The sequence below is a fragment of the Microchirus variegatus genome, assembly GCF_963457635.1.
Source record: "Microchirus variegatus genome assembly, chromosome: 20".
NCBI lineage: Eukaryota > Metazoa > Chordata > Actinopteri > Pleuronectiformes > Soleidae > Microchirus > Microchirus variegatus.
This window is the reverse complement of record NC_139821.1, coordinates 17,666,511-17,692,625: the sequence shown is the minus strand read 5'-3', so window position 1 is coordinate 17,692,625 and position 26,115 is coordinate 17,666,511. Positions and strand designations below refer to the sequence as shown.

Below are 26,115 nucleotides of genomic sequence, written 5' to 3'. Positions count from 1 at the left end.
TTCTTTTTTTTTCCTCCTACCAACCCACCCCCCACCCCTCTTTTTCTTTCAGAATGATAGTTGCCTTGGCAACCATGGCAAATCTTCCTTTTCTCAAACAGATGTCCCATTTAGTTGGAAATTATAATGTGTTAAAAACCCATGAGACACAAATTATTTCAAAGTTCTCCGGTGGAGAGAAAGAAACAGAGGGCGGAGATGAGAAGGTACACACACACACACACACACACACACACACACACACACACACACACACACACACACACACACACACACACACACACACACACACACACACACACACACACAGCACCCCCTTTGTGTCTCGTCTCCTCTGGTCTCTTGTGCTTCAGTGTGTCAATCGTGGAGATTATCCAGATCTTCCCGAGCTTGTGGCTTGTGCGGGCAGGGGGAATGGATGAGGTGTTGTGGGTGGGCAGCAGGGTGGAAGGGCGGGTGGAAGGGCGGGTGGAAGGGGTTCCTCTCTTGAATACAAGATGGGGTGGGGGCTAAGTGGCAAGGACTTTGAGCCTGGTGCCAGCGTAGCAGAAGGGACACACTGTGGTGAGGATCATGAGCTGCCCTCAAGGAAAGGAAGGAGGGCATCGAGCTTTAAACAACATCATTGGCTTAAGCATGTAAATATGAATATGAACATGAATATAAAATATTATTATTATTACTAATCTGCAACACAATGTTAATGTTTTGGGAGTTAATAAAAAAACAAAAACATTTCAACAGATTATTTGGTCAGATTTAAAGGAAAATCCCAGCAAAAACACTTAAACCACTTAAAAAAATAAATAAAAATAATAATAAAAAACAAATGATTAACTAGCAAAATGTGACACTCCTCTGAGACAATTCCAGAACTCCACTAGCAGAACTGGAGCAGCCATTTTACACTGATATTCAACAATCACTGGGGAGATTATCCATCACATGAAACACAAACAGCAGACGCAGACACTCAACAGAGCAGAATATGCGTCACAGCCTTGTGGTGTTTGAGTGCTTGATCAATCCAGGCCAAAGAAGCTTTTTATTTAAAGGTAAAATGTATTGCAAGGAGACATTCTTTTTCTTTTTTTTTTGGCGTGGGGGGGTACGGAGTATCCACTCGTGTGCGAAAATCTCTTTATGGCTGACTTTTGACAGAAAACAAACCACCAAAGACCACAGTATTCTGAACTGTCAATGTTGAAGATTTAAAAAAAAAAAGAAGAAGAAAAAAACAGAATAATATATAGTAATAAATAATAAAGGACCTCATATAAAGACAACAAAACTTAAGGCTCTTACTTTTCACCCTAACTGTTCCTTATTCTTGCAAAGCAGACAATCGTTTCACGTATGCTCAAGATGAGCACCAAATTAATCTATGAATTCCAGGAACGTCTGTCTGTCTGTGTGTGTGTTATTCGATATATTATATCCCCGTACGATTGATTTAAAACTTAACAGGTGTCTTGCTACAGGCACGAGTAAGTGCAGTGCCAAGTTTGGATAAGTAAATATATCGGTAAAAGAAGCACACATTGGCTTTCACTGCTCTACTGTAGCCACTCCCCCTTTCACTCACCAGCAAGTTCAGAAGAAGCTTCTTTCTGCAAACCAACTGTTATTCAACAATCAGATTCAGGTCAGGTGATTGACTTGGCCATTGCATAACATTCCACTTATTTGCCTTAAAAATGATTTTGTTGCTTTTGCAGTATGCTTTGGGTCATTGTCCGTCTGCACTGTGAAGCACTGTCCAATGAGTTCTGAAGCATTTGGCTGAATATGAGCAGGTAATATTGCTCGAAACACTTCAGAATTCATCCTGATGCTTTTGTCAGCGTTACATCAATAAATATGTACAATAAATACAAGGAAACCAGTTCCATGGGCAGCCATACATGTCCATGCCATAACACTAAAGTTGCGCATGCTAAAATAAACAGCAACTTTTTGCCACATTTAGCACAAAAACATGTATAAAAACATGTGAATTTTTTTTATGTTAGTTTTGACCAGATTTACAGCAATATTTGTGAATTTTGTGATATTTACTTCTCTTGTGAAAATATAATTTCAATTTCAAGTTTAATCTGAATAAAAAATCTAAATCTAAATGTTAGATATTAAATGTTAAATATGAATCTAAATGCTAAATATAAATCAAAATGTTAAATCTAAATGTTAAAGGTGAAGTAAGTAGTTTATAGTGCCATCTAGAGGAGAGGCTGAAATTTACAACAAAGAACTGCTCCTCTGCTCACCCCCTCCCTTCCCTGAGCGCTACGGTATCCGCAGCTGGTCAAATGTCGTCCTCGTCGTCTTTCTCCGTGTCAGCAGATGAGGTTCTTGAGGCGAGGGAGAGGGCGAGCTACCGCGGCCGTAGCAGACAAAGTGGAGAGAGTGGAGGCGGGACTTCCGCTACAAGTAAAGAGACGCTTGATTTGTTCTCTCGCGTTTGTCCTTACAGGCTCCGGTAGAAACATGGCGTCTCGCTGCTAACAGTGGCAATGCAACCGCGGCCCGCGACCATGTTATTTTACATGACTTTTGGAAACACTACGAAAATTAAACAAAAACTATTATGCAGCGACTAGACAATGCAGGAGCACATAATATGTATACAAAAGTGGATTTTGGGTTATATAAACCAATATATACTACACAGTGTCCCTTTAAATCTAAATGTTTCACTTGAAACTGTTTAGCTAATATGCATATTCACACTGCCGGTAACCGGATGTACAAAATAAAAGCTTGAGGAGGTCAGGCTGTGTTTATACAATCAAATAACGTATTAAAACCACCCCAGCGGGGGAAATAAACTTGAACATACGATTGTGATAATAACTACCTAAAAATAACAAAAAAACATGTTCAGTAGTGTTTTTTCGCTCTGCCCGTTTTACCAAGTATGCATCGGGTGGTGACTTGAGCATACTTGGGAAAGCCATGTATCCCAGAATGCATTTCGTCCGAACGTCGTAGCAGAGACAACAAATAAATAAATATTTGTCTGTGTCCCGGAACGCAGTTTTAAAATCATTTGACGCGAGAAATTAGTCATTTAGGATCCAAACATGTGTTTTGTGTATTAAGATAAGACGTATTTATAGTTTGGCAGTGACGTTGTCTGAGGTGATCAGCTCCGCCTCTGTGGACGCTCGGTGCGCACAGTGGCCGGCACAGAGCAGCGTTACCTCGGCCTGTCTTTATTGAAATGATCTGCTGGCTCAGACGTCTCTGTCATCAGATACGTGGTGTGGTTGATAGATTTGTTGTTGACGCGTTATTTTGATTTTAATGTAAACGTTTTGACCTGACAGTGAAAAACATTTACATAATTTTGGTAATTATTATCATGATAATATGTTCAAGTTTATTTCCCCCGCTAGGGTGGTTTTAATTTGTTATTTGATTGTATAAACACAGCGTGACCTCCTCAAGCTTTTATTTTGGTACATCCGGTTACCGGCAGTGTGAATTTGCATATTAGCTAAACATTTAGTTTCAAATGAAACATTTAGATTTACATTTATATTTAGCATTTGGATTTAACATTTATATTTATATTTAACATTTAGATTTTTTTATTCAGATTAAACATTGAAATTATATTTTCACAAGAGAAGTACATATCACCAAATTCACAAATATTGCTGTAAATCTGGTCAAAACTAACATTAAAAAAATGCACATGTTTTTTACACGTTTTTTGCTAAATGTGGCAAAAAGTTGCTGTTTATTTTAGCATATAGTGAATAGTGAACAAAGTAATTAACAGTTTGAATTATTTATTTGTTACATCGAGCAAAGAAACAAAGAAAAATCTTCACATTCAAGAAGCTAAAACTAAAAATATTTTGTTTGTTTCAGCTCTAAACTCATCATAAGTTGATATTAATTAGTGGGCCACATGCAATTGATTTCTAAAATAAAATTTTTACACATTAATAACCACGTTTTATTTTGAAAACCGGAAGTTTCCACATGCTGCAGTAAGCTCGCAAACGTATTTGACTTCATGACAAAATAACACTTGGAATTATGGAGGAACAATCCAAACATTGAATGAATGCAAAGGTGGAACTTTTAATGTTTTATTTAATTTTAAAAAATCAAAAAACTTACCAAAACTTTCGCTTTATTAATTTCAGTACAGCATATTTATCAATATGTTTGTCAAAATTGCTGCAATAAGCAGAGCTGCATTTAGAGGGAGCAGCATTGTGCCATTTAGCCAAACGGAGATGATATGATTTTCCCAGCTTCAGCATCCTAACTCTCTCCAGCTCTGTGGTCTCACACACACACGCACTAACACACGCACACTATCAATTTCACCATCTCAACAGCTCGTCTGTGTGTGTGTGTGTGTGTGTGTGTGTGTGTGTGCAGAGGAAAGACTGAGGCAAGGAGGAACATAAGGACAGAATCACTTTAATTCAGATTTTTTTTCCCCATGTTATCGACAATGCCACATGCCTTAGGGGAGGAAGGCATGTGTGAAATAGAGAAAGAAAAATGCCCTGTAGTGTGCCATAACACACAAGCTCCATGCAAATGCTGACACACACACACACACACACACACACGCATGCACGCACACACACACACACACACACACACACACACACACACACACACACACACACACACACACACACACACACACACACACACACACATCCTTTCCCTGGAGGCCATTTAACAGGTAATTTAAAGAGAAATCCCTCCGGGGAACGACACAGTAAATGTCCTCACGTCTGCTCTTACTCCCTCCATAACTGTTTATTCAGCTACAGGGCTGCAGACTGGCAGCACTTAGGAGGGAGAAAAAGATGAAAATGTATAGAGAGGAGTATGAAGAATAAAAAAAGGAGGGGTGGTGGGGTATAGAGAAAATGACAAGTGTTAAAGTAGGCCATTTCTTTTCCCTCCTCCTCTCCTCCACCAACTCCCTTTAGTACCTCCTTTATTAATGCTCAGTGTTCATCGGCTACTTCATTTGGCTCCTGTGGGAACGCATGTGCTGCAGGGATGAAGGTGGGGAATGGAGGGTGAATGGATAGAGGAGGGGAGGGAGGAAAGGACAGGGCGCAGAGGGAGTTTTGGAAGTCTCTCTGCGAATTGGATGTTAATTTAGAGCAGGCTCTGGTGAGGAGGCCCAGAAAAGTAGCAACTCCCTACTGTATGCGTCAATTTACAATTTTTAAAGGAGCACACAAGTGGTGTCGCATGTTATAACCTACAAAGGTACACATGCATACTGCCAAAAGTGAAATATCCTGGTCCTGCTGTATTTGTATCTGATTTCAGTTCTGTTCTCTGCAGAAATAAACAGAAAGATGAGGAATCTGTCACAGAATGATGTATTTGTATTTAGTTTGCTGAAAGAAAAGCATATTTGCCATGTAAGCTGCCATGGCAGCTGTGGCCTAGTGGTTAGGGCTTCGAGCTCGAGACCGGAAGGTAGCCGGTTCAATCAGTCCGCAGCTGAAGTGCTGTTGAGCAAGGCACTTAACCCCTCACTTCTCCACCTCACTGTGTGCTGTGTGTGTTCACTAACTCACTGCAAAATTGAATTTCCCCTTGCGGGACTTAAAGGGTTCTTAATCTTAATCTAATCTAAACACAACATCAAACTAAATGATAATGTTAGTTATCAGTCAAGTAAACAAACTAAGGCAAATTACCGGTAGGATAGAGCTACAGCCAGTGGTTAAGTAAGCCGTTTGTGGCAGCTGTTAACAACGCCAAGCCGGCAGATCCTGTATCTGCGCTCGATTGCTCTTCCTTCATCCTCGAACTAACCGGATGTATGTCGGAGTAATTTGAATCTGAATTTTGAGAACTGAATCTGAATTGTGAGAACTGAATTTGAATCGTGAGAACTGAATGCAAAGACACATAGAGTGTTGAATTTGAATAATTCAATTTCAAATTATACTATTCAGATTCAGTTTTTCAATGCAATAATTCAAATTAGACAATACAAATTCAAATTATGTGATTCAAATTCAGTTTTTTAATGCTATTATTCAAGTTTAGCAATTCAAATTCAAATTATGCGATTCAAATTCAGTTTTTTAATGCAATTATTCAAGTTTAGCGATTCAAATTCAAATATAAACGATTCAAATTCAGTTTCTGGTGGCACATATTTCATTCCATATTATATGCCCAATCTATTTTCTCAATTAATCAATTAGTTATTTGGCCCACGAAATGTGGGAATAATATGCCCACAAAAAGTCTTTGTTATATGGAACAAAGAAACAGAAAATATTCACATTTCAAAAGCTGAAAAAAAATTGGTTGCCAAATAATTGATCACTGTATGTCATATCTATCAGATAAATAAAATACATTTGAATTGGATTGGAAAAACTTGTCTTTAATCACATTATTTCTAGGAGCTAGTGGATGAAAAACACACATAATTATGTCATACATGTGAAAGAAAACATGGGATTAAATTGATATATAGTTTCTTCACTGATTTTATTGGACTTTGGGTTATAATTTTATTAGATTATATAGTTTTATATAGTGTTATGTATTAATCCTAACTGTGGTTCAGTCAACACCAAGACCTAAGAACTGCATCCTGTTCACCATGAATGACAATAACGTATCTAACCAGCCATCCATCATCTTGTTTACTACAGCTCAACTATACTTGTCCCACTGAGTAAGATTTTTCTCACCCAAACAAAATCTCTGACAATGATCAGCTTTGCCTAAAGATGCGATTCATCTGCTCCTCTTTGTAGAAACGAAACATAAGACAACAAATCGCTGCAGGAAGTAAAGTAGTATGACTGATGCCAACTTCTGTAAAACACCAAAAGGTACATGGAAGAAGAAGAGACAAAGGAAAAAGAAGAAAGCAATACAACATGGTTGCCAACACTGTAAAACATCGAGACAAAGAGCAACAAATGAGATGTCCTCTCAAGAATGGGATGTATATGGACAGAGGGATCGACAACCCAAAAACCAAATGCCTCTGGCCACAGTTCATTCATTCATTCATTCACAAACAGTCCAGTAGAGTCTATCATTGCTGGTTTGCAGATTGTTCTGTTCACAGCTCTGTGTCTGATGGTTCTGCTCTGTTTTCACAGCTAACAGCTCAGCAGCCACTTACACTCACTCGGCAGTTAATTGCATCCCAGTGGATCAAAATGACGCAGTTTAATGCAACAGTCCTGTGATAAATCCTCCTTGATGAAAACCAAGAGAGGCGTTGAATCGACCATCATTTAGCAGCATAAACCAGATGAACTGACTCAAATATTGAATGAATGCTTCAATGAAAGAGTTTTAAGATGATTACAGACACTCAGACAGTTTAGACCAGTATGGCATCTGTCCCGTAAAAAACACCAGATATCAGAAAAAGAAAAACATATTTTCATTCAAGTCACATCAGTTATTGCATAACTATTCAAGCACTTTCCATTACCCATGTCTACTTAGAGCAATTTTCAAAAACTTTCAAGGCCCTTAAATTCAGAAACATTCAAGGAACTTTAAGGACCCATATAAACCCTGTAGAATACATGGAGTTAAGTCATTTAACACTCTTCTCTGATAACAATAATATTATAGATACAACAAGTGTAGGATTTTTCAATGTATTCACAATAGAGAGAACAAAGTGCATAAAGTCCATGTCTTGAACATGGATGAGGCATCTCTTAATGTAGCTTTCTCCACTGTAAACTCCCTCTTCTTTAGCTAGGTAACTCCTGCCCATTTCCCTCATTCATTTGAGCAGTGCCACAGCGAGGAAACTTCAAGTAGCAAAAACCAGGCCAGTGAAACTAGCTAAACAGTATCAATCTCAGAATCTCAGTATGAAGACCAGTAATCCTGGTCCAAAAACTCTATCAGATATATGAAAAAGAAAAACGGGAAATCTGAAATGATTAGTTCACCCTATTCATGATGTCAATGCAGTGGCTCTATACACCACTTCTTTCATGTCTGATAGTAATACTGATATCAATATGATATCTGGGATACCAATGCAATACAGTCTGTTTTGCTTTATTTTCTCATTTTATCCTAAAATACATCCACATTGCTCACACGATCAGCCTGGCAGACCTGCATTTCTCACTCACATTCACATGACATGACATTGGTGTTACACATCTATCTTTACACCTGTGATAAGTCAAGCAATTCCCGTATGAGTTAGTTAGTAGTTAGATTTTAAATTGAATTTGATGTTTTTCTTATTTCTAACATCCAATCCACTGATTTAGAACAGTATTCGACTAATATTGAAAATCACATTGACGCAACCCGAATAAATGTGTCACAAAGCATTGTCACACGCTGTGGGAGCATTTTCTTTTTGAAATGGCTGTAGCCATAGATGGTAAATGCATCAACACCAATTACTTATTAGGTGTAAAATGTTTTAAAGGTCTAGAAGATTGCATCAGATTATCGTTATTGGTAGGACTTCAAAGGTTGTGATAGGATATCTTATTGAACACATAAAGTTAGAAGCTAGAATTGACAAATTAATGAAATCTGACTCTGTAGTACGAAGTCAAAACCATTAACAATACCATGTTCTGTATCCAACCCTATTACTGCATGAGTGTAAAACTACTAAATGAGTGTGTTCAATTCAAAGGATTACCTATCTTTTAAAGTGTATCCAGGTTGTTTCTCTCAATGTCCTGAAGTGAAACTTATTGATGCCTGGAGGCAAGAGAATCTTCCTCAACTGATTGCGATTGCTTTGGGAGAATGGTTGGTCGTAATGTAAACCGAATACAGTTTGTAGTTAATGGGCTAAAACATGTAACAACACTGAGTGACTTTAAGAAGTTGGATTTGTTACTCCTTCATTCTTTATCTCTCTATCATTCATGAGTTTGTGTGAAGTCTTTTCTCATCCGAAAGAGAACAAAGCAAACTCTTGAAGCTCAGTGAAGAGAAAGAAGGTCAAATTACCTTCATGGCATCTCCACCATTATCAGACTCATTATCATTAAAAGGGAAAGCTTGGCAGTTGCATTTTAACATCTTCCTCTCCAATCCTCCACTCCCCCCTTTCTCCTTTACTTTCACTGAGACCGAGGAAGAGAAGTAAGTTAATTAATCGCTGAGAGTTCCTTGCATTCCCCACTCATCGGCAAGGCCAGGCTATCAAACACAGCACAGGTATAGTTTGTTTCTGTCAAAAGAGCGCAGAGGAAGAGAGGGAGGAGGAGGAGGGGGGTTAGGATGAGGAGGAGGAGGAGGAAGACAAAAATGGCCTCTCTTCATCTCTTTAGTTTTTGATGAGCTTTCTTAATTGGGCCACTATAGAAGGAGAAGTGAATCCTCAATAATTAAAAAATCTAATTAAGGAGTCTTTTGCATCTCCATCCTTAATTATTCCGTGCGGAGCAGTGGGGAAAAGATACATTTCTGCTGTTTTCATTTAAAGAAAAGGAAAAAAGAGTCTCTCACTTTCTCTCCCCCCACGCTACATGCACACACACTAGTTTGTCTCTCTCATCCCTGTGTGTTTGTGTGCTAGTGAAGGAGTCGTCCCTGCCTGTCTCAAACTCTTCTGGGACCATTGTTATAAACATTTAAAGAGATTTAACCCTTTAGTACCAGTGCACAAGCACCATGATCCTTTCTCCTCATCTGAACCCCAGTATGTTCTGTCCAGCTGTGACTGACCCAGAAATGCAGAAATTCTCCAGAGATTATCCACAGAGGCTCTATGTGAAAATGTAAATATCTGCAGAGGTCACTCTGAACATTTGGGGCGTGACTAAAGATGCCCAAAATTATACAATCATGGCGATCTTAGTTCAAGATGGAACAAATGTTGACAAATGTTCAGAAATTGGTATGTAATGAGCAAATAAACACATATTGATATATTTTACTATTATTAAGTTGTTTATTTCAGGAACCTCATTGTACAGAGAATCAAAGTCTGTAACCTGTGAGCTCCCCGAGCTTCAAACCATGTCTCCCATCAATGTTAGGAGAGCTTTGGTGATTCTGTTTCACACAAAACACTACACATCTATGATAAACGAGCTGTAAAGAATCAAATATTACCCCCAAACACCTTCCTCATATACCAACAAAGGTTCCTCATGATCTAATCCTCTCTCTGTGGTTGTGGGAAAATAAGTTACCAGGTTTCATTGTAAAAGTGAGAGACCTAAATATTTTTAACACGACGAGACTGAAAGAAAAATCTTGAGAAAAGTGGTTCTTCTTCACTTCTTCCTTCAGAAGTGCTAAAAGACTTTACCTCCTGGGACACACAAACTGTTGAAAAGAAGAAAAAACCTGCTCTCACCTCAGACATATCCTGCAACTTCTGAATAAGTTGTGAATTACTTTAGCTACTTTGTGTCAAAGTTTTTCAAAGTAAGTGGAGAAAAAGTAGGACAGTATTATGCAAGCATTATCGTGATCAGTACTTCCTGTAACAGTTTTCTTTCTCACATTTCCCACGTTTTAAGCAATTCATAACTCAATTAACATTTGGCATAATTATAATTACCCAATCATTTTTTAACTATTGGTTGTTTGTGTTCAGTTTGGGAACCCCAAGTTGAAGTATGCCTGCCTTTGGTTTCTGACACATAATCAGCTGTGATTCTGCTGTGCTCTGATTATGTGTCAACCTGGCAAGCTCATTTTCAGTGAAAACATGGCTGGAAACAGATTTTAGCTGCTTACGAAAAGGCTCACTATACACCTTATTAAGTCCGTAAGTCAGTGATACAAACTTACTAAATGAGACAGCAGTAGACCAGCAGCTCCTGTGTTCCTGTGAGCTAAAAACACATTTTCTCTATGGGCTTTGGTATGGGAGAATGCTATTTACAAAGTGACACAGACTTCAAGTTTCCATATTGAAAACTAAAGAATCTGTTGAAGCCCATCTGATCTGATCAAGACTGGGAATGTTCTCTAAGACTCTTTCTCTTAACAAAGTTCCCAAAACTGTTGGACATAACTTAATGGGATACAGGGTGCAGAAAATCAGCTTAATTCAAATCTAAAGAATATATTTTACTGAAACCTAAAATTTTATCTTGGTAATTAAAAAGAAGTAAAAATATACACATTTTAAAATATAGATTGAATGTATATATAAAAATGTTTTTTATAGTCAATAAAAGTCTCATGCCCTGTCCATCCATAGCCAAGAATCATTCAAAACATATAGTTTTTATACATTTTGTTCTTCCGTCCACATTTAAACTGAGATTTGTTCTTCCTGAAAACTTTTGAAAACTTAAAAAGTCTGAGTTCACCATTTCTGTATGGATGGAAAGTACTAAATGTTTGCATTGTGACATGGTGTGACAGCAAAAAGTGCTGTTTCTGTATGCGTTCATCCACACACTATTTGCCTGTTCCCCAACACCGACACCGTGTTTGGGACAGGTCGGGATAAACCACCTGATAGTGGGATCATTTTGTACATAAACTGTCCTTCCAGAGCAAATGGAGGGAGAATCTTCACATGACAAGAACATCCCTTCTGTCACTGTTTGTCTCATTCCAGCACTTCCAGCATTTTCCATGTGTTGTCGTGTAGAGGTATATATTTTTGAAACCCTGAGCTGAAGATGCTGAGATTAGAAATTAGCATATTCAAGGAGATACAGGAAGATGGTCATGGTTGTACTGATAGTGATTAGATTGGACAAAGGATGTTAAAGAAGGCACTTCACGTGGGACAGGTGGGGTGAAACAATGCCACCCCCTAGTTATTGGCTGCCACTGTAAAGTGGTCACCATATTGTTACCATACTGGCCCCCTTTACAACTGGTTAGAATGCATTTTCTGCGATTTGATAACACTTTACCATATGCATTTACACAAGTATTAACTTTGTGTCTCCAGTGTCCTCAGATCCAATTGCTATCCGATCAAGGTCATGTCCATGGCCATATTTCCAGCAGCCTTTTGTTAAGTTGCTAAAATGTTTTCCATCTGTCCTGTTGGCTGGCATAGTTTCCCAAATTGCCTGCATATCTCGTGCTGGTCCGATGTAAAGCGGGTGCATGTGACACAGTCAAGCACTGAACATATGTCATGACATTATACGACCACACACAAAAAAAAAAAAAAACCTGAACTATGCATTTTAAGGCAAACAGATTGTAATTTCTGTGTGAAGATGTTCCACATAGCAAGACATAGACACAGTATTTCTACTACAATCACTTTAATTACAATGTAATGCAGTGCATTCAAAGAAGGTCTAATCGTTGTGATGAAGGTTTTTGTTAAAAAGGAGGATGTTTTCACTCATCTTACCACCAGACACCAGCGTCTTAATTATCCGCTCATTAAAAAAAGAAAGTATAGAACGATAATAACACACTCGTGTGTGTGTGTGTTTGTGCTCGTATATGGAGCAGATCCATGAATGTGCAGAGCTGCATGTCCCGGCCATGCAGCTCATTATTAATAATGACTGGGATGTCATCTGCCAAGGTTGCCAGATTGGTCTATGTTGCCGAGAATCCCAGTTGCTAAATTATGAGTAGTGAGTAGTTCTTAGATATTAAGCGTCCAAGATCTTGCGAAACCAGCCCGCTAAGCTATTGTCTATGTTTCATTTGGAAAATTTATTTTTAAAACATTCAGTCCAGCATTTGTAAGATTCAGATAATTTATTAACTAATAACTGAACCACAAATAATTCAGTATTTCCAGGTCTGTGAAATCTGTGGAAAAGTATCCAAGAGAACATAATTCTCTTTCGCACATTAATATAACTTTTATTACTGGAACAATCACTAATACTCTAGTAAACATACAAGATTTTCTTTGTTGGAGGAAGTTGACGCTCTAATAAAAAATGGTGGCCTAATTATAGCTACAGAAAAATTTTTTTATGTATTGCTTAGCTCTTTCTTGTTTATTGTTATTTCTAACTTCCTCGGCTGTGTTTGTTTAGCAAATTAATCAAAGCTTCGGCACATCTCCCTTGCTTGCACTTCATTTTTAATTTTTTTATTTGTACACCACAGAAATAGCGGAGGCATGGAAGCTTTTATTTATTTTCACCAACTCCGCACTTTTGGCATGCAATTACATAAATTTAACGTTATCATTCTCCTATTCCTAAATAAAATTTCAAATCCAATTCCTAATTTAAACCATGTTCACCAATCTGTGCATACAGCAGTGTTAGCTTCCTGGCTATCAGTACACCAGCCATTTCCAATATATATGTTTGAATCAAATATTTCTTTTATGTATGTGTTCATAAATAATCTTAATAAAAGGCTGTGGAAAATGTTATTTACAGATATATATTAAGCTGGATAGCTCAGTGGGTCATCCAGCTGGGCCTGTAGGAAAGTCATGCTATGTGATATGATTGAGCACAACTAACGAGCCTATACCAGCCAAGACATAGCCCAGGTCAACAAGGTCCACATCATTTGTTGAGAAACCAGATCAACCTGATGAAAGTGGCAAAGAAAGAGTAAATTCATCCATTAATTGTCTAAGTCAGGGCTGCTGGAGTCAATCACAGCTGACACAGCGTGAAAGGAAAGGTACACACAGGACAGATCACCAGTCACAAACACTCACATTCACATCTACGGTCAATTTAGAATGTTCTGTTAACCTTTGCATGGACTGTTGGAGGAAACCTGCAGAAAACCAATGCACACACGAGGAGAACATGCACATTCCACACAGGAACACCTTCAGTCAGACCCCGGTCTTTTTGATGTGTGGCGTGCAAGCTTACATATTTAGTCAAACTATTTTCAGCATACCCTTTATACTTATAATGGACTAAGATAGTTTATTTAATTTAATCCACTCAGGAATTTCTCAATTTATTGGCTGGAGTACGAATGTGAAAGGTACCTGGGAAGAAGAGCTAGAATGTTATTTTAAGGAAGAGGAGTGGGAAGGACTTGTCCTAGTAGTCAGCAGTTTTATTTTAATACAGACATAAACTGACACACTGCAAGCATATCTAAAGATTCCTGAGAGACAAAATGGAGTAAAACCTGAATGTACCGAAGGTGGAAGACTGGAATAGGAACAAACATGCAGCTGTTTTGGGCCTCTGGACTTAATGTGCTTTGTATCTTTAAAAGTGAAGTGTAGCCAGAGTCCAGTATGTGAGTTCAGAACTCAAAACTGTAATGCTTAACTTACAAACCAATTATAAAACAATTTCTGCTGCATTCAAATCCTTGTAAAATGAGTTCACACAATGCTGGTTACGCATATCAGCTTCAGGTGACTGTCTCTGTTTCTTACTATAATAGTGTTTAGAACATCACTAATGAGGTCTAGCCTTGTTGAGCTGATGACAAATAAAAACATAAAAGTATCTATCTAGGTTGGAGTATATGACTCTAAACACAAAGTTTCAGAAGTGAAGTCCACTGCTCAAAAAAAGTTGTTCTGCAGTTTAACAAGATAAATGCTTCTTGTCCCCGTCTGCCCCTGCTCAGAACAGTGGCAAAATAAGGAGGTTAAATAAGTAAATTTCAGATGAAAGTAATATCATCTGAAACAAAATGACATTGCTCATTTCCATGTCTACAGATGTGTGTATCAACGTGGTAGTGTATAAACTGCTTGTGGCTGAAATGAGGGTCATAGTAACCATGTCCTGGTTATAAATGTGGTTATAGGCACAATATGCACCTTGATTGATAGGACAAAAAAATTACCTAGGTTTTTCCTCAGTTTTGTAACATCCTGTCCAAACACCCGAGTGTCCCCTTAACACTGCAAAATCAGCACCAAAACGTGAGACATTTGGTCTTTGTCTGTGGACCACTACTTGGTGGATATGTATATGTCTACGTCTTCTGCCAGAAATAATTTTTGCCTAAGTGAAATATGTCATTACTGATGATGCATGAAAAATTAATCTACTTTGTTCCTTATCGTATCGATGGTGGGCTGTAAAGTTCACGGCTGACTAACAAGGAGTAATGCCAGACCAATGAAACTGGCCATGCATTAAATTCAAACTTTTCTGATACTAAGTACATTGTTTACTTCAAGATAAACCCACATTTGATAGCTAATTGAGAACTGTGGCATTTTTAGGTTAATGTAATGTGCTTACCATCTATGGCCCAGTTTTCATTCTGACTTACAATCCAAAAAGAGTTAAATATCAATAGCAAAACCAACAAAGAAGTCTGGTTATACATCTTTTAAAGATTTATTTAACTGCAACACAAATATTTAATATCAATTGTAAATCATTGCATATCAAATTCGACCAATGCATCATGGTCTGTCTATGAACTTTTCAGTCTTTTCTATGTGTGTATGCAGTGTGCTGTGTTTCATTCCCATGAAATCATACTGTTCAACACACAGAACCGGCTCATGTGACTTGTCCCTTCCTCGCTTTCACAAAGTGGGTTGGCTGAGAGATACTATTGTGACAAATAACCTGCAAATTCACGATAGCATCACAGGAAGGTTCCAACGCTGTTTCCTTGATAAATTGAATGGTTTTAACAAAGAAATAACAAGATGGATCTTCATCTCAGGGTAAGTGAAGGTGTGTTTGTGTATTTGAATTTATTACCTCTTTAGGACCTTGAATGGCATAAACAGACCTTGTCAGACTGACAAGGTCAGTTACTCTTAAAAAGTACTATAACTAGTACTTACTAAAAAAGTAACTAGTTACAGTACTATTTACTTCTCCCAGAAAGTAACTAAAGAAGTTACAAAGTTACAAATTAACTATTGCATTACTTTCAAGTAATTTTTAAATACTCATGTGTCAAATAATTTGGACCCCATCTCCACCCCTCTTTGACGGAACTTGTGTGCGTGTGTGAGTACTATAATGAAATGAACACAAATCTAAACTATTTTAACATTGCTGTGGGAAAGTGAGACTAGCATCCAATAAAATGTGATGGATTATTGTATATATTATAATTACTATGCTTATAGAGTGGATTGATAAAAATAAAAAAATAAAAATGTTTTGGAACTTCTGAACTTATTTATTGCACCTCAACAGGCCACAGCTAAGCAACATTAAATTATGCTTGTTAAGCAATGTACCAAAAAAAAAAAAAAATAGATTTAATCTTCAGTGTAAATTAGAAAGACTTTCTTCTGGGGCTGAGATTTCAGTCTGAAAAAGTGCGGCTGACAAGAGCTTCAGTGAGGAGAGATGTCTATCGGCTCATTTGCAGCAACTAGGAGGTTTGTGACCATAAAACCAAGTTAATGTAAGTACACCTCCATAACTCACATATATGTGCAAAAGAACCACTCCACTCTGCTTCTGTATCAAATGTGCAAACACAGCACTAAGTGTGCATCAGCATTTTACACTGCATTTGCTGTTCATATTGATGTTCAAAGCTAACTACAAATTGATTCAATAAGGACTTTTAAAGGATATGTATATCTCAACAAAGCCAACAGTCAAGGTAGATGTGATTGTGATCTCTAATAATAATTTATACAAGTAAGTTTCTATTAAAGGTTCAGCAGGTGTAATTGATCAATAATTCCATGATAAACATTTCACTCGACAGTAAATTAAAGGAACCTGGGAAGTGCTAAATTGTTTGGGTAAAATAACTATTGCAATTCTTATGACATATAGCAAGTGGATTTGTGAGCTCACTCACTCACTCATCTTCTGGACAGGTGGCCAGTTCATCACAGGACCACATAGAGACAAACAACCATTCACGCTCACTCTCACGGTCAATTTAAAGTGTCACACATGCAGAGAACATGCAGAAAGGCCCTTATTCCCAGTGATATGTGATTTTTTTTGTAAAATACAATGATACTCCATCAAAATATGAACTACTCTATACTATATAACTATATTTTGATGCAAAGATGAGAAATTTATGCATGGATTACCGAAACATTGAAACAATTTAGCGTGTGCTCTAAACCCTCAGTCACACACATATATATATATTTTTTTTTTTCATAGAAAACGTGCCTAATTCATACAAATTGGACTTCACATGAGGGAAATTATGACAACCATTTTCCATGTTCCCATTGACTTATACAGTGAATAAACGCCTCACTGATTTGGGTGGTATGACTATTCCACAGAGAAACAGTATAATATATTTGAACAATATGACATAAGTAATTGTACAGAATCAGCTTCATGAGTAAGCCGCAGGATTTGCAATTAAATTATTCATGAAGCTGATTTGTATTTTTTTTTTAAAACAAATTCTGTTTAAAAAATAAAAAACAACTGAGAAACTATAGTCTTTATAACAAGGGACTTTGTAACATGGTTTTGTAAATGTTCATACTCATCTGAGCAGGATGTGTATGCAAAAGAGAAAAAAAAAACACTACTACGCAAATATACACATACTACATTACTGTATTATAAATAATGCTTTTAATTATTAATAAAATAATGTATTGCTATTATCTATTTATCAGTAGATAGCAGACAAAGTTATTTCTATTATAGACTTGTGTTCTATCTCAAATACATGTTTTAAATGTATTTTGGTGGCATAAAGGAGCGCCAGCCTGACATCACCATGGCAACAGAGGTACCAAAACAGACACTGTCCCATTACTTCTGCTCGAGAATGAGGCTTGTGTGTGTGCATGTGTGTACTTGTATTCATGTCTTTGTGAGGACATTTTAACCGTGAGTGGCCCATTCAGGGCAAGTCAGTGGCGAGTTGTGGGGCAAGGAGTTTAGAGGGAATATGTCAGGGTTTAGCATTTATTATTATTATTATTATTATTGTTAATATTATTTAGCCAAATTCAATTAGATTAGTGCATTGAGGTGAGATAACGAAGCTAGTTTTGTCGTGATAACAAGATAAATTTAAGGTTTCTCGAGTTTATATGATAAAATAATGTTTTATCTCGAGATAACAAGGGCAGTTTTCTCGTGAAAATGAGATAAAATAATGTTTTCTTGAGTCAATGAGATAAAATAATGTGTTATCTTGCAATAACAAAGCCTTTTTTCTTGTGATAACGAGATACATTAATATGTTATCTCAAGATAACAAGGCCCATTTCCGTTGATAACAAGATAACAAAAGTAAATGGTTGTTCCCTCTTTACTGATCATATTTTTCAGTGATCTAATTTTCAGTGATCTAATCTAATTAATTACGTTTCCTATCGTTGCGACGCCATTACCGTTACTGAGAATGTAAAGTGTCGCGTTACTTGAGTTACTACATGAATGGGTTGAATGAAGCGCACGGTGTCTGGCTTTCTGACAGCCACACATCAGCTGCAGTGAGAAAGCAGGGGTGGAGATGATTGATGACAACACTGTGGCAAATGCGATGATGATTGGCTGAGTGGGCGCTTGCCCTGCTCACTCTGTCTCACTGTATGCTTTAACGAAGACAGAGAAAATGGCGACGAGCCAGGGAAACGTAGTGTTTCCAAAGCGGAAGTACCGACACTACTTCGTGCTTACTGAGGTCAAAGGAAGAATGTGTATGTAACATGCACTCTATGCCCAGGGAAAAAGTTTATCCACATCTGCCTCAAGCATCGCGAACCTTATGAAGCACTTGTTGCTGCCGCTGATAATCCCACCCCAAGCCCAGATGCAGTTCGCATGAGCTCCAATGAAGGAGACGGAGCCACTCCGTTAAAACAAGCAAAGCACTGAACAAGGTATGTTGTTGAAAACAAGCTATCTTGACGTTATATAGGATGTAATAGCATTATAGAACATTAAAAAACAACATCAGTTACTTTGCTGAGTAACTAATTACTTTTACAATGTGGTAACTGAGTTACTAACTCAATTACTTTTTGGGAGAAGTAATTTACTTTTTTAAAGTAAGATGACCAACACTGCAAACGAGCATTGTTATCTCATGATTACACACTAATTATTGTTGTTATCATGGGATAATAATGATCTTGACATAACGGACTGAGAAAATTATAGCCGCAAACATGGCCTCCTACTCTTACAACTCCTAAGTTACAGCAGGAATAACAACTCAGAGGGTCTGTGTGGTACATGTTTGTTCTGCTGTACCAAAATAAAGCACCTTTACACAAGAGTTGCTCCAGAAACAGTTAAATATAGCATTTTTCTCATCATGCTGACCACTGTGCTGGCACAGCCGTCAGGAGTAAGGTGCGGTGTTTTGTCCAAGGACACACGTATAGACTTGCGGAGCAGGGAATTGAACCCACAACCTTGAAGTGGCAAACAACACGCTCTACCACTACCATCAGCCCAGCTACATGTTCTGGGTAGGCTGAGGTGTATCGGTGCTGTACCATAGGTTCTCAACTACGGTTCAGAACCGGGAACTGGTGAAGGTAACACAAGCATCTCAGTTGTGTTACAGAAGCCCAGAGAATAAACATAGATTATGAGTCGATAGCTGTTCAAGTAGCACAGAGATTAAGAAACGTAGCTATAAAAGCCTTGCAGTCACACAGGTCCACTCTTGGTAAGACTGATACTTCTGATTGGCTAATACCATGGCTCTGACTAGCTTCATTGGTTGAGTCACATCAGTTCAATGCCTCAGAGATGATTAGATTGAATGGCACATCTTCTTTCTTCCCTTTTCATTTGTTTAATTCCCTTCTCAGGTTCTCTCACTTTCCCCTTCCCTCACTTCTTTTTGTCTGCTCTTTTATTCCAATCTCTTGCTTTTGAACCAGCTTAGGCAGCTCTCTGCTGTGACCTCTGCAATAAACTCTGGGGACCCTGCTATCACACAAACCAATTACCCTTAAACACACACAGAGAAGCTGAATTAAAAAGCAGTTATATTATTAATTTGAAATGGCAAAGCTTTGTGTCAGAACACTAACATGTCACCTAAGTCACAGCTGGATTATTGTTTTACAAGGCCTGGGGCAAATATGACCTACTGATGCACTGAGGTGCCACTTGGCACTCTCATTATTTAATATATGCAGATGTTCTGTATTGAAACAACATGAAAACTCAGATTTGCCATGAATTTATTAAATTAAAGCGATAGTTGCCAAGAAGCCACATGAGATGGAGAGGGATGTTCTCAGACAACATGGCTGGTGCATCATGACACACAGTACATCAGTAAGTTCAAATGTGTTGTGTTGTGACTTCATTGTCTCAAAATCTTAAATCAGATGAATAAATAAATAAATAAACCACACTAATTGACCCTCAGATGCGCCTTCAAAAAAGCTACATTAGAAAAAGTACACAACTATAAAAATTGTCTACATCTATATATATATATATATATATTTTTTTTTTAGGTCATAGACCAACATCTGTTCTTTCCATACATATCACATATTAATATATATATATATATATATATATATATATATATATATATACACATATATACATAGCCTGGTATATGTGTAAGATTAGCAAAAAAAACGAATTCCATTATTATTTTGTGTTATGTTGGCAGCAGCTCCTGTGTCCCTGTAAGCTAAAAATGCTGAATTTTGGTGTGGGAGAATGATTGGTTTATAAAATGTTGAGTTTCCAGCCATCTCACAGCCAGATAGTGGCAAACATATTAAATATATTAAAGACTTAAAAATGCATAGATTTTATTAGGTATTACTTTTGTTAGGGCTTGTGTCATGGACAACACTTCGCAAAATGGAATAAAATTGATTAATCTCAAAATAACAAATGACTCTTGGTGTTTAACACACTGTGGGCTTTGTTGCTTTTTTATCTAAGGAATGGAACAATAATATTTCTTATCTTCCAGGGTCTAAGTGCATCCATCTACATGGCCTGTCTGGTATGTGGTGATGTGCACCAACTGATGCTGTGTGGAAACACATGGCCAATACATTTTGACCTGAACATGGAATGTCTTTTAGGAGTTGGTTGTGGTCACCTGTAGGAAATTCTCTGTAGACACCAAGCAAAAAGCCAAAGAACAACATACTCCTCTCTAAGCAGCAGTGAGCAAGTGAGTAATAAATAGAATTATGTCTTCAATAACAACAGAGACTGCTATACTGAGGTCTGACTGACCACTCACATACAAAACACAAAAGCAATGATACAACATTCCTGTAGTTTACATGTTGCACAATATTATATAGTACTATATAACTAGTAAGTCACAATCGGGTATACTGTATCTACCAATCTACCAAAGTTGTTGTGCTGATGCAAGTATTCAGTTAAAGTTGGACCACTGAACTGAACTGATTCACTGGATTTAAAAGCTAGGTAAGAGTCTGAAAAAGCTGCCTGGAAGTGTAACCAAGACGGCTCCCATGTAGCAAGACAACACCTGCAAACTTTCACAGGGGTTGTCTTGTGATTGTGGTGGAGCAGTAGTAGTAGTAGTGGTGACTCACCAGGGGGAGCCGTAGATCTTGAAGCCCCGTACAGTGACCTCAGAATCCTGCAGGTAGATGCAGTTAGTGAGCAGCGACTGGACATTCTCATAATTCTCCGGCTTCAGCTTGGATGCCGAGGGAAAGTAGTAGAAGTCCTGCTTGATCAGGTCAGCCATGAACTCTTGGTCGAAGGTCAACTCGTGATTTCCGGCAATTACGATCTTGATGTCGTAGGGCAGGGTACCTTCAGTAGTAGGAGGGGGGGAGGGGGGGGGGTAAAAAGAAAAGGCAGGGGAGAATGAGGAGAAAGAGTCATTGCAGGAACATAAGTCAATTTGGGTAAAACAAAAAGATAATGAGGTGGAATGAAGATCAACAAGGAGGCAAAAGAGGGAGGGTGGAAAACAAAGACAGACAAGTAGGCAAGACTGTAAGATGACGGACAAAGAGCGGAGGACATAGAAAATGGAAAGAGACATCAGGACATGGACAAAGAGACATGAGGTGTAAGGGAGGTGGTGAAAAATGAGAAATGAACAAAAGAGGGGTTGACAGGTGGTATGGGGAGAAACAGGGAAGAAAAGGAAAACTGAGGAAGACATGAAACCCATCCCAGACAGCCTGGCTTTCACATGCGACAAGGCTTTCTCATTGTTCCCCCTCATTTCTAGCAAATCTGTACATCTGTCTTAGCTTCCCTCCATCAGTCAAGGCCACAACCCACTGCACTGCTGTCTTCTGTTTGTGGAAACATAGCTGAGCGCATCCATCAGGGAATCTTTATCTGGAGGAGTGACGAGGAGGGGAAGCAGTCGGAGTGAACGCTGTGAAGTTTGGAATGCAGAATATTACGTTTATTCAGCCACTGGTGCAGCTTCATCTTTCCTCCTTACTTTTTTATCAACCCTCTCCTTCACATCACCACCAATTCTCTCCTTTGTCTCACTGGATTTAATTGGCTATTCAGAACCTGGCACACTGGTGTCCAATTGATCAGCACCTAGCAAATCCAGCAGGAACAGAACTTTCACGAAACAACATATTTTCAGAGTTAAAGGCCAAACAACAAATGCAGGTAGAGAACAGTTTGTTGGAATGTTGGAAGATTAGTTACAAATTGTTGATGTGTTATTAGGACATTTTAGTGTGTTTTTATAGTTACGATTAGGGATGGGATGCAGAAATGTTTCCCAGGGTCTTTGAATGCATCTTGTTCACTAGCTCTCATGCACTAGAGTTTATTTTAAAGGTCCCCTATTGTGAAAAATCAACTTTTTGATCTTTTAGTACTCATATTTGGGACTCAGGGGGCCATACCAGTCCCCAAAATGTGAAAAAACAAGACTCAGTCATGTTTTAGTAGTTCCCCTTTGTGTAAGTATAGGCGATAAAACATGGGATGTTTACACCTCCCGACCAAGTGACGACAGTGCGGACATTTCACCGTGAATGTTGACACCCAGCCAGGCAGAGTACTTCACACTTCACAGCTCCACCATAGCTCCCCCTTGTCCCTGTGAAATCGAGACTGCAGGCGAGGTAGGACAAACTTCCAGCCTCAGAAGATTTTTGTGTCCAGTGGATATATTTTATTTATGAAAAAAATGTTCACAAGCTTCACAAGCCCTTTGTTGTTGATCGCGTGTGTAAATTCCTATGCTGGAGGGACACATTGAACGCACCAGTTACGTTCCTGCAGTTAGAGTGGAGTGTGTGGATCGGTGATTTGAGGAGCACGCGTTTGAAAGCAATGCAGAAAGATGTAGATGTTGTCCTACATTTCAGCTCAACCAAAGGCTGCCTTTCTGTCGTGTTTCCAGTTCTCTCCTCGTGTTGTTGATCCACACACCAGTTGGAGCCGCAGTTACACTGGTGCGTTCAGGGTCTTTTTCTAGCATGGGAATTTACATTCACGCCGCGCCGCGCATTAATCGTTTTTCTTCGATTTTTTTATGATCGCGAGAAGCCAAAATTGTGGTCACTCTATGCATTAAGGTAAAACTCGGTAACAACGGGTAAACGGACATTACTATGGGCTATATGGAGCGGGGGTTGTGACGACGCTGCATGACAATAGGTGATAAATGGCGACAGTTAGATCGACACTCCCCTGGAAGCAGTGGATGTGTATTTACCTGGGTCTCAGTCACATGTAAATGATCAGGCACAAAACCGAGCGTTTTGAAAAAGGCTATTTTGGCAGAGTTATTGAACTGCTATCGTGCTTCATCCTTATGATATTTTGACTTATTTATTATCCTTATCCTTATTGTCTTGCTGCTGTAACACTGGAAATTTCCCCACTGCGGGACGAATAAAGGACTATCTTATCTTACTAAAGCATGACACAGACATGTTCATTAGGGCATCAGGACCTAGTTTAACTTGGGTTAACAGGGTATAATATGGGACCTTTAAAATCATCCTTTGACTTATTGTTACTGCACCTTTCATGTCTGTGTTTGATTCTCGTGATGTAGTGTACATGCAAGTGTGATTTCAGCATCTACATCATGGAGTGTTGACATTTCTCACAAATCTTTACTCACCACTGTTTTTTGTAAGACAGGGATAGATGACTGCCCCATCTGTCTGCAGATCAAATCACTGGCACAATTTTATTTATAAGGCAATCCTTGGCTTATTATGTCCATATGCATTCCACTTTACTGCTTCATCAGCTTGGAACTAATTACAAAATCAGCTGAATCTTGAAGAGCTGGTCTCACATAATGTGTTTAAATGAATTTGAAATAACAAAAGAGTAATTTGTATGTTATGCTGCTTGTGGATTTTTTCTCTTTTTTTCTTCTATTTTTTGTTATTTGTTATTTTGTTATTATATGCTTGGCCAGGATTCTCTCCTAATTAATTACTCCCTAATTGTTACACACCACCACCTACCCTCCCACCCCATGACAAAATTATAATGTAAAATACCTGAAAATACCTTTCAAATGTTCCTGTGACACTTATGAAACAATTTGACCAAACTAAATCCAACATATACGATGCTTTGCAGAAGACCTCATTCATAACAAGGGAATGATTATCACCCCTATTTCCTCATTTCTGCCAAAAGGACCTCCAGCTGAAAAAAACAAAACACTCAATTTGATGTGCACGTTTGCGGATATGTAAATATGTAAATGTGGATCAGAAAATGTATTCCTCGTTAAAAAATAATGAAGAAATCTTGTAGCTATCTTGGATGGACTGTGTGCTGAGTACTGTACTGAGCTGCAGAATTATCATACATCTCGCTCTGTGTATGTGTGTATCAGCTTGCATGTACTTTTTCTGAACTCTTCTTATGATGTCTGCTGTATTATTTTAAACATAGATGAGTTCTGTTCTGTGTTATGTGTTTGTTTTTATTTTTCCTATATATTTTGTTCTTTTTTTTTATCAAAACAATTAACATATTCATTAAAAAAAAAAAAGACAGCAATATACTTGTGAGATAGGATTGATGATGGATATTAGAGTCAAGAGGGCTTTTGTTTTTTTTTACAAGGAACACATAGCACGCAGCTGAGCGTGTGGATTTAAGTGTCAGCAGTATTTCTGTATCTGTTACCTTTATAGGACATTTTGTTCTAGCATAAACACTGACCTTGTCAGGACCTGTGGCCCTCATGGAGACCAAATCCTGGTCCTAATGAGGCAGAACCTAATTTCTGAGGAACTAGATATACGTAGTGCTAAGACTTGAATTGTGGTTACATTAAGGGTTAGGCATTTACTATTAAATATACAACAGACAAACATTCATTTTGAGCTGATGATACTGTGCTCAAGTAAAACATTGAGTTTCAACTTAAGTTATAATAATGTGCAAAAATGTGCAAAAATAAAAATGTCTTTAGTCACCACTGCTTTTGTATTCCAGGGCTGAAAGGCCACCCCTATCTGTACATAGATCAAATCACTGGCATATTATATCTATAATTCAATCCTTGGCTTATAATTTTAGTCTTACATTATTTGCAAAATCTTCTTTCTCTGGAACTGGTTAATTTCAGGGTTAGATTTTAATTATGTTTCGATTTTGGTTAGGGTTAGGCATTAACTACTTATGTTTAAGATTAGAGATAAGGCTTTGTTTAGGGTGTCCAAATGAATGGAAGTCATTGCAGTGTCCAAAGATGAAATGTTGTTGTTGTATTTGCTCGATTCATTGAGTAATCATTTGGTCCATAAAATGTAAAAAAATTTTGATAATTGAAATGTCTTATTTTACCCACTGACCAAAAATCTGTTTTAATTCTTTAAAACAGAGGCAAAGAAACAAGAATATATTCACATTCAAGAACCTAAAAAATTCCCAAACCAATTAATTGATTATCAAAATAGTGGACAATTAATTTAGTCATTAATCAATTCATTATCAAGTAATCATTTCAGTCCTACTTGTGTGTGTCAGTGTTTGGAGTGAGGACTGATGTGAGGAAAAACTTTGATTACATTTTTGTGTGGGGACACTTTGATCTTGTGAGGCAATTTCAGCTGGTCCTCGCGATTTTAAGGAGCTTTTTGAGGGTTCAGAGATTAGGTTAGAAATACACGTATAGCTGGGATGGGTAAGGTTATGGTAAGGGGCTAGGGGATCCATTATGCCTGTGGGTGTCCTCACTAATGACACTGCACAAGAATGTGTGTGAGTTTGCATGCATCTGTGCATGAGTGTCATGTGAGTGAAAAGGACTAATTAAAGTGAGCTTTAGAGGAAGCTGACAGCCTGGCGATGGCTCTGTCACAACAGCCAATCA

The 26,115-nt window shown here is 38.0% G+C and overlaps 1 protein-coding gene across 1 annotated transcript in view; it reads right to left on the bottom strand.

Annotated features, from left to right (window-relative positions):
• mpped1 (metallophosphoesterase domain containing 1) overlaps positions 1–26,115 on the bottom strand; it is a gene marked incomplete at its 3' end in the record, with an annotated part of 101,017 nt that overhangs the window by 30,158 nt on the left and 44,744 nt on the right. The window contains exon 4 of the mRNA XM_083907047.1: positions 21,362–21,587. Coding sequence (XP_083763173.1) covers positions 21,362–21,587 — 226 coding nt within the window. The remainder of the gene's footprint in view (positions 1–21,361; positions 21,588–26,115) is intronic.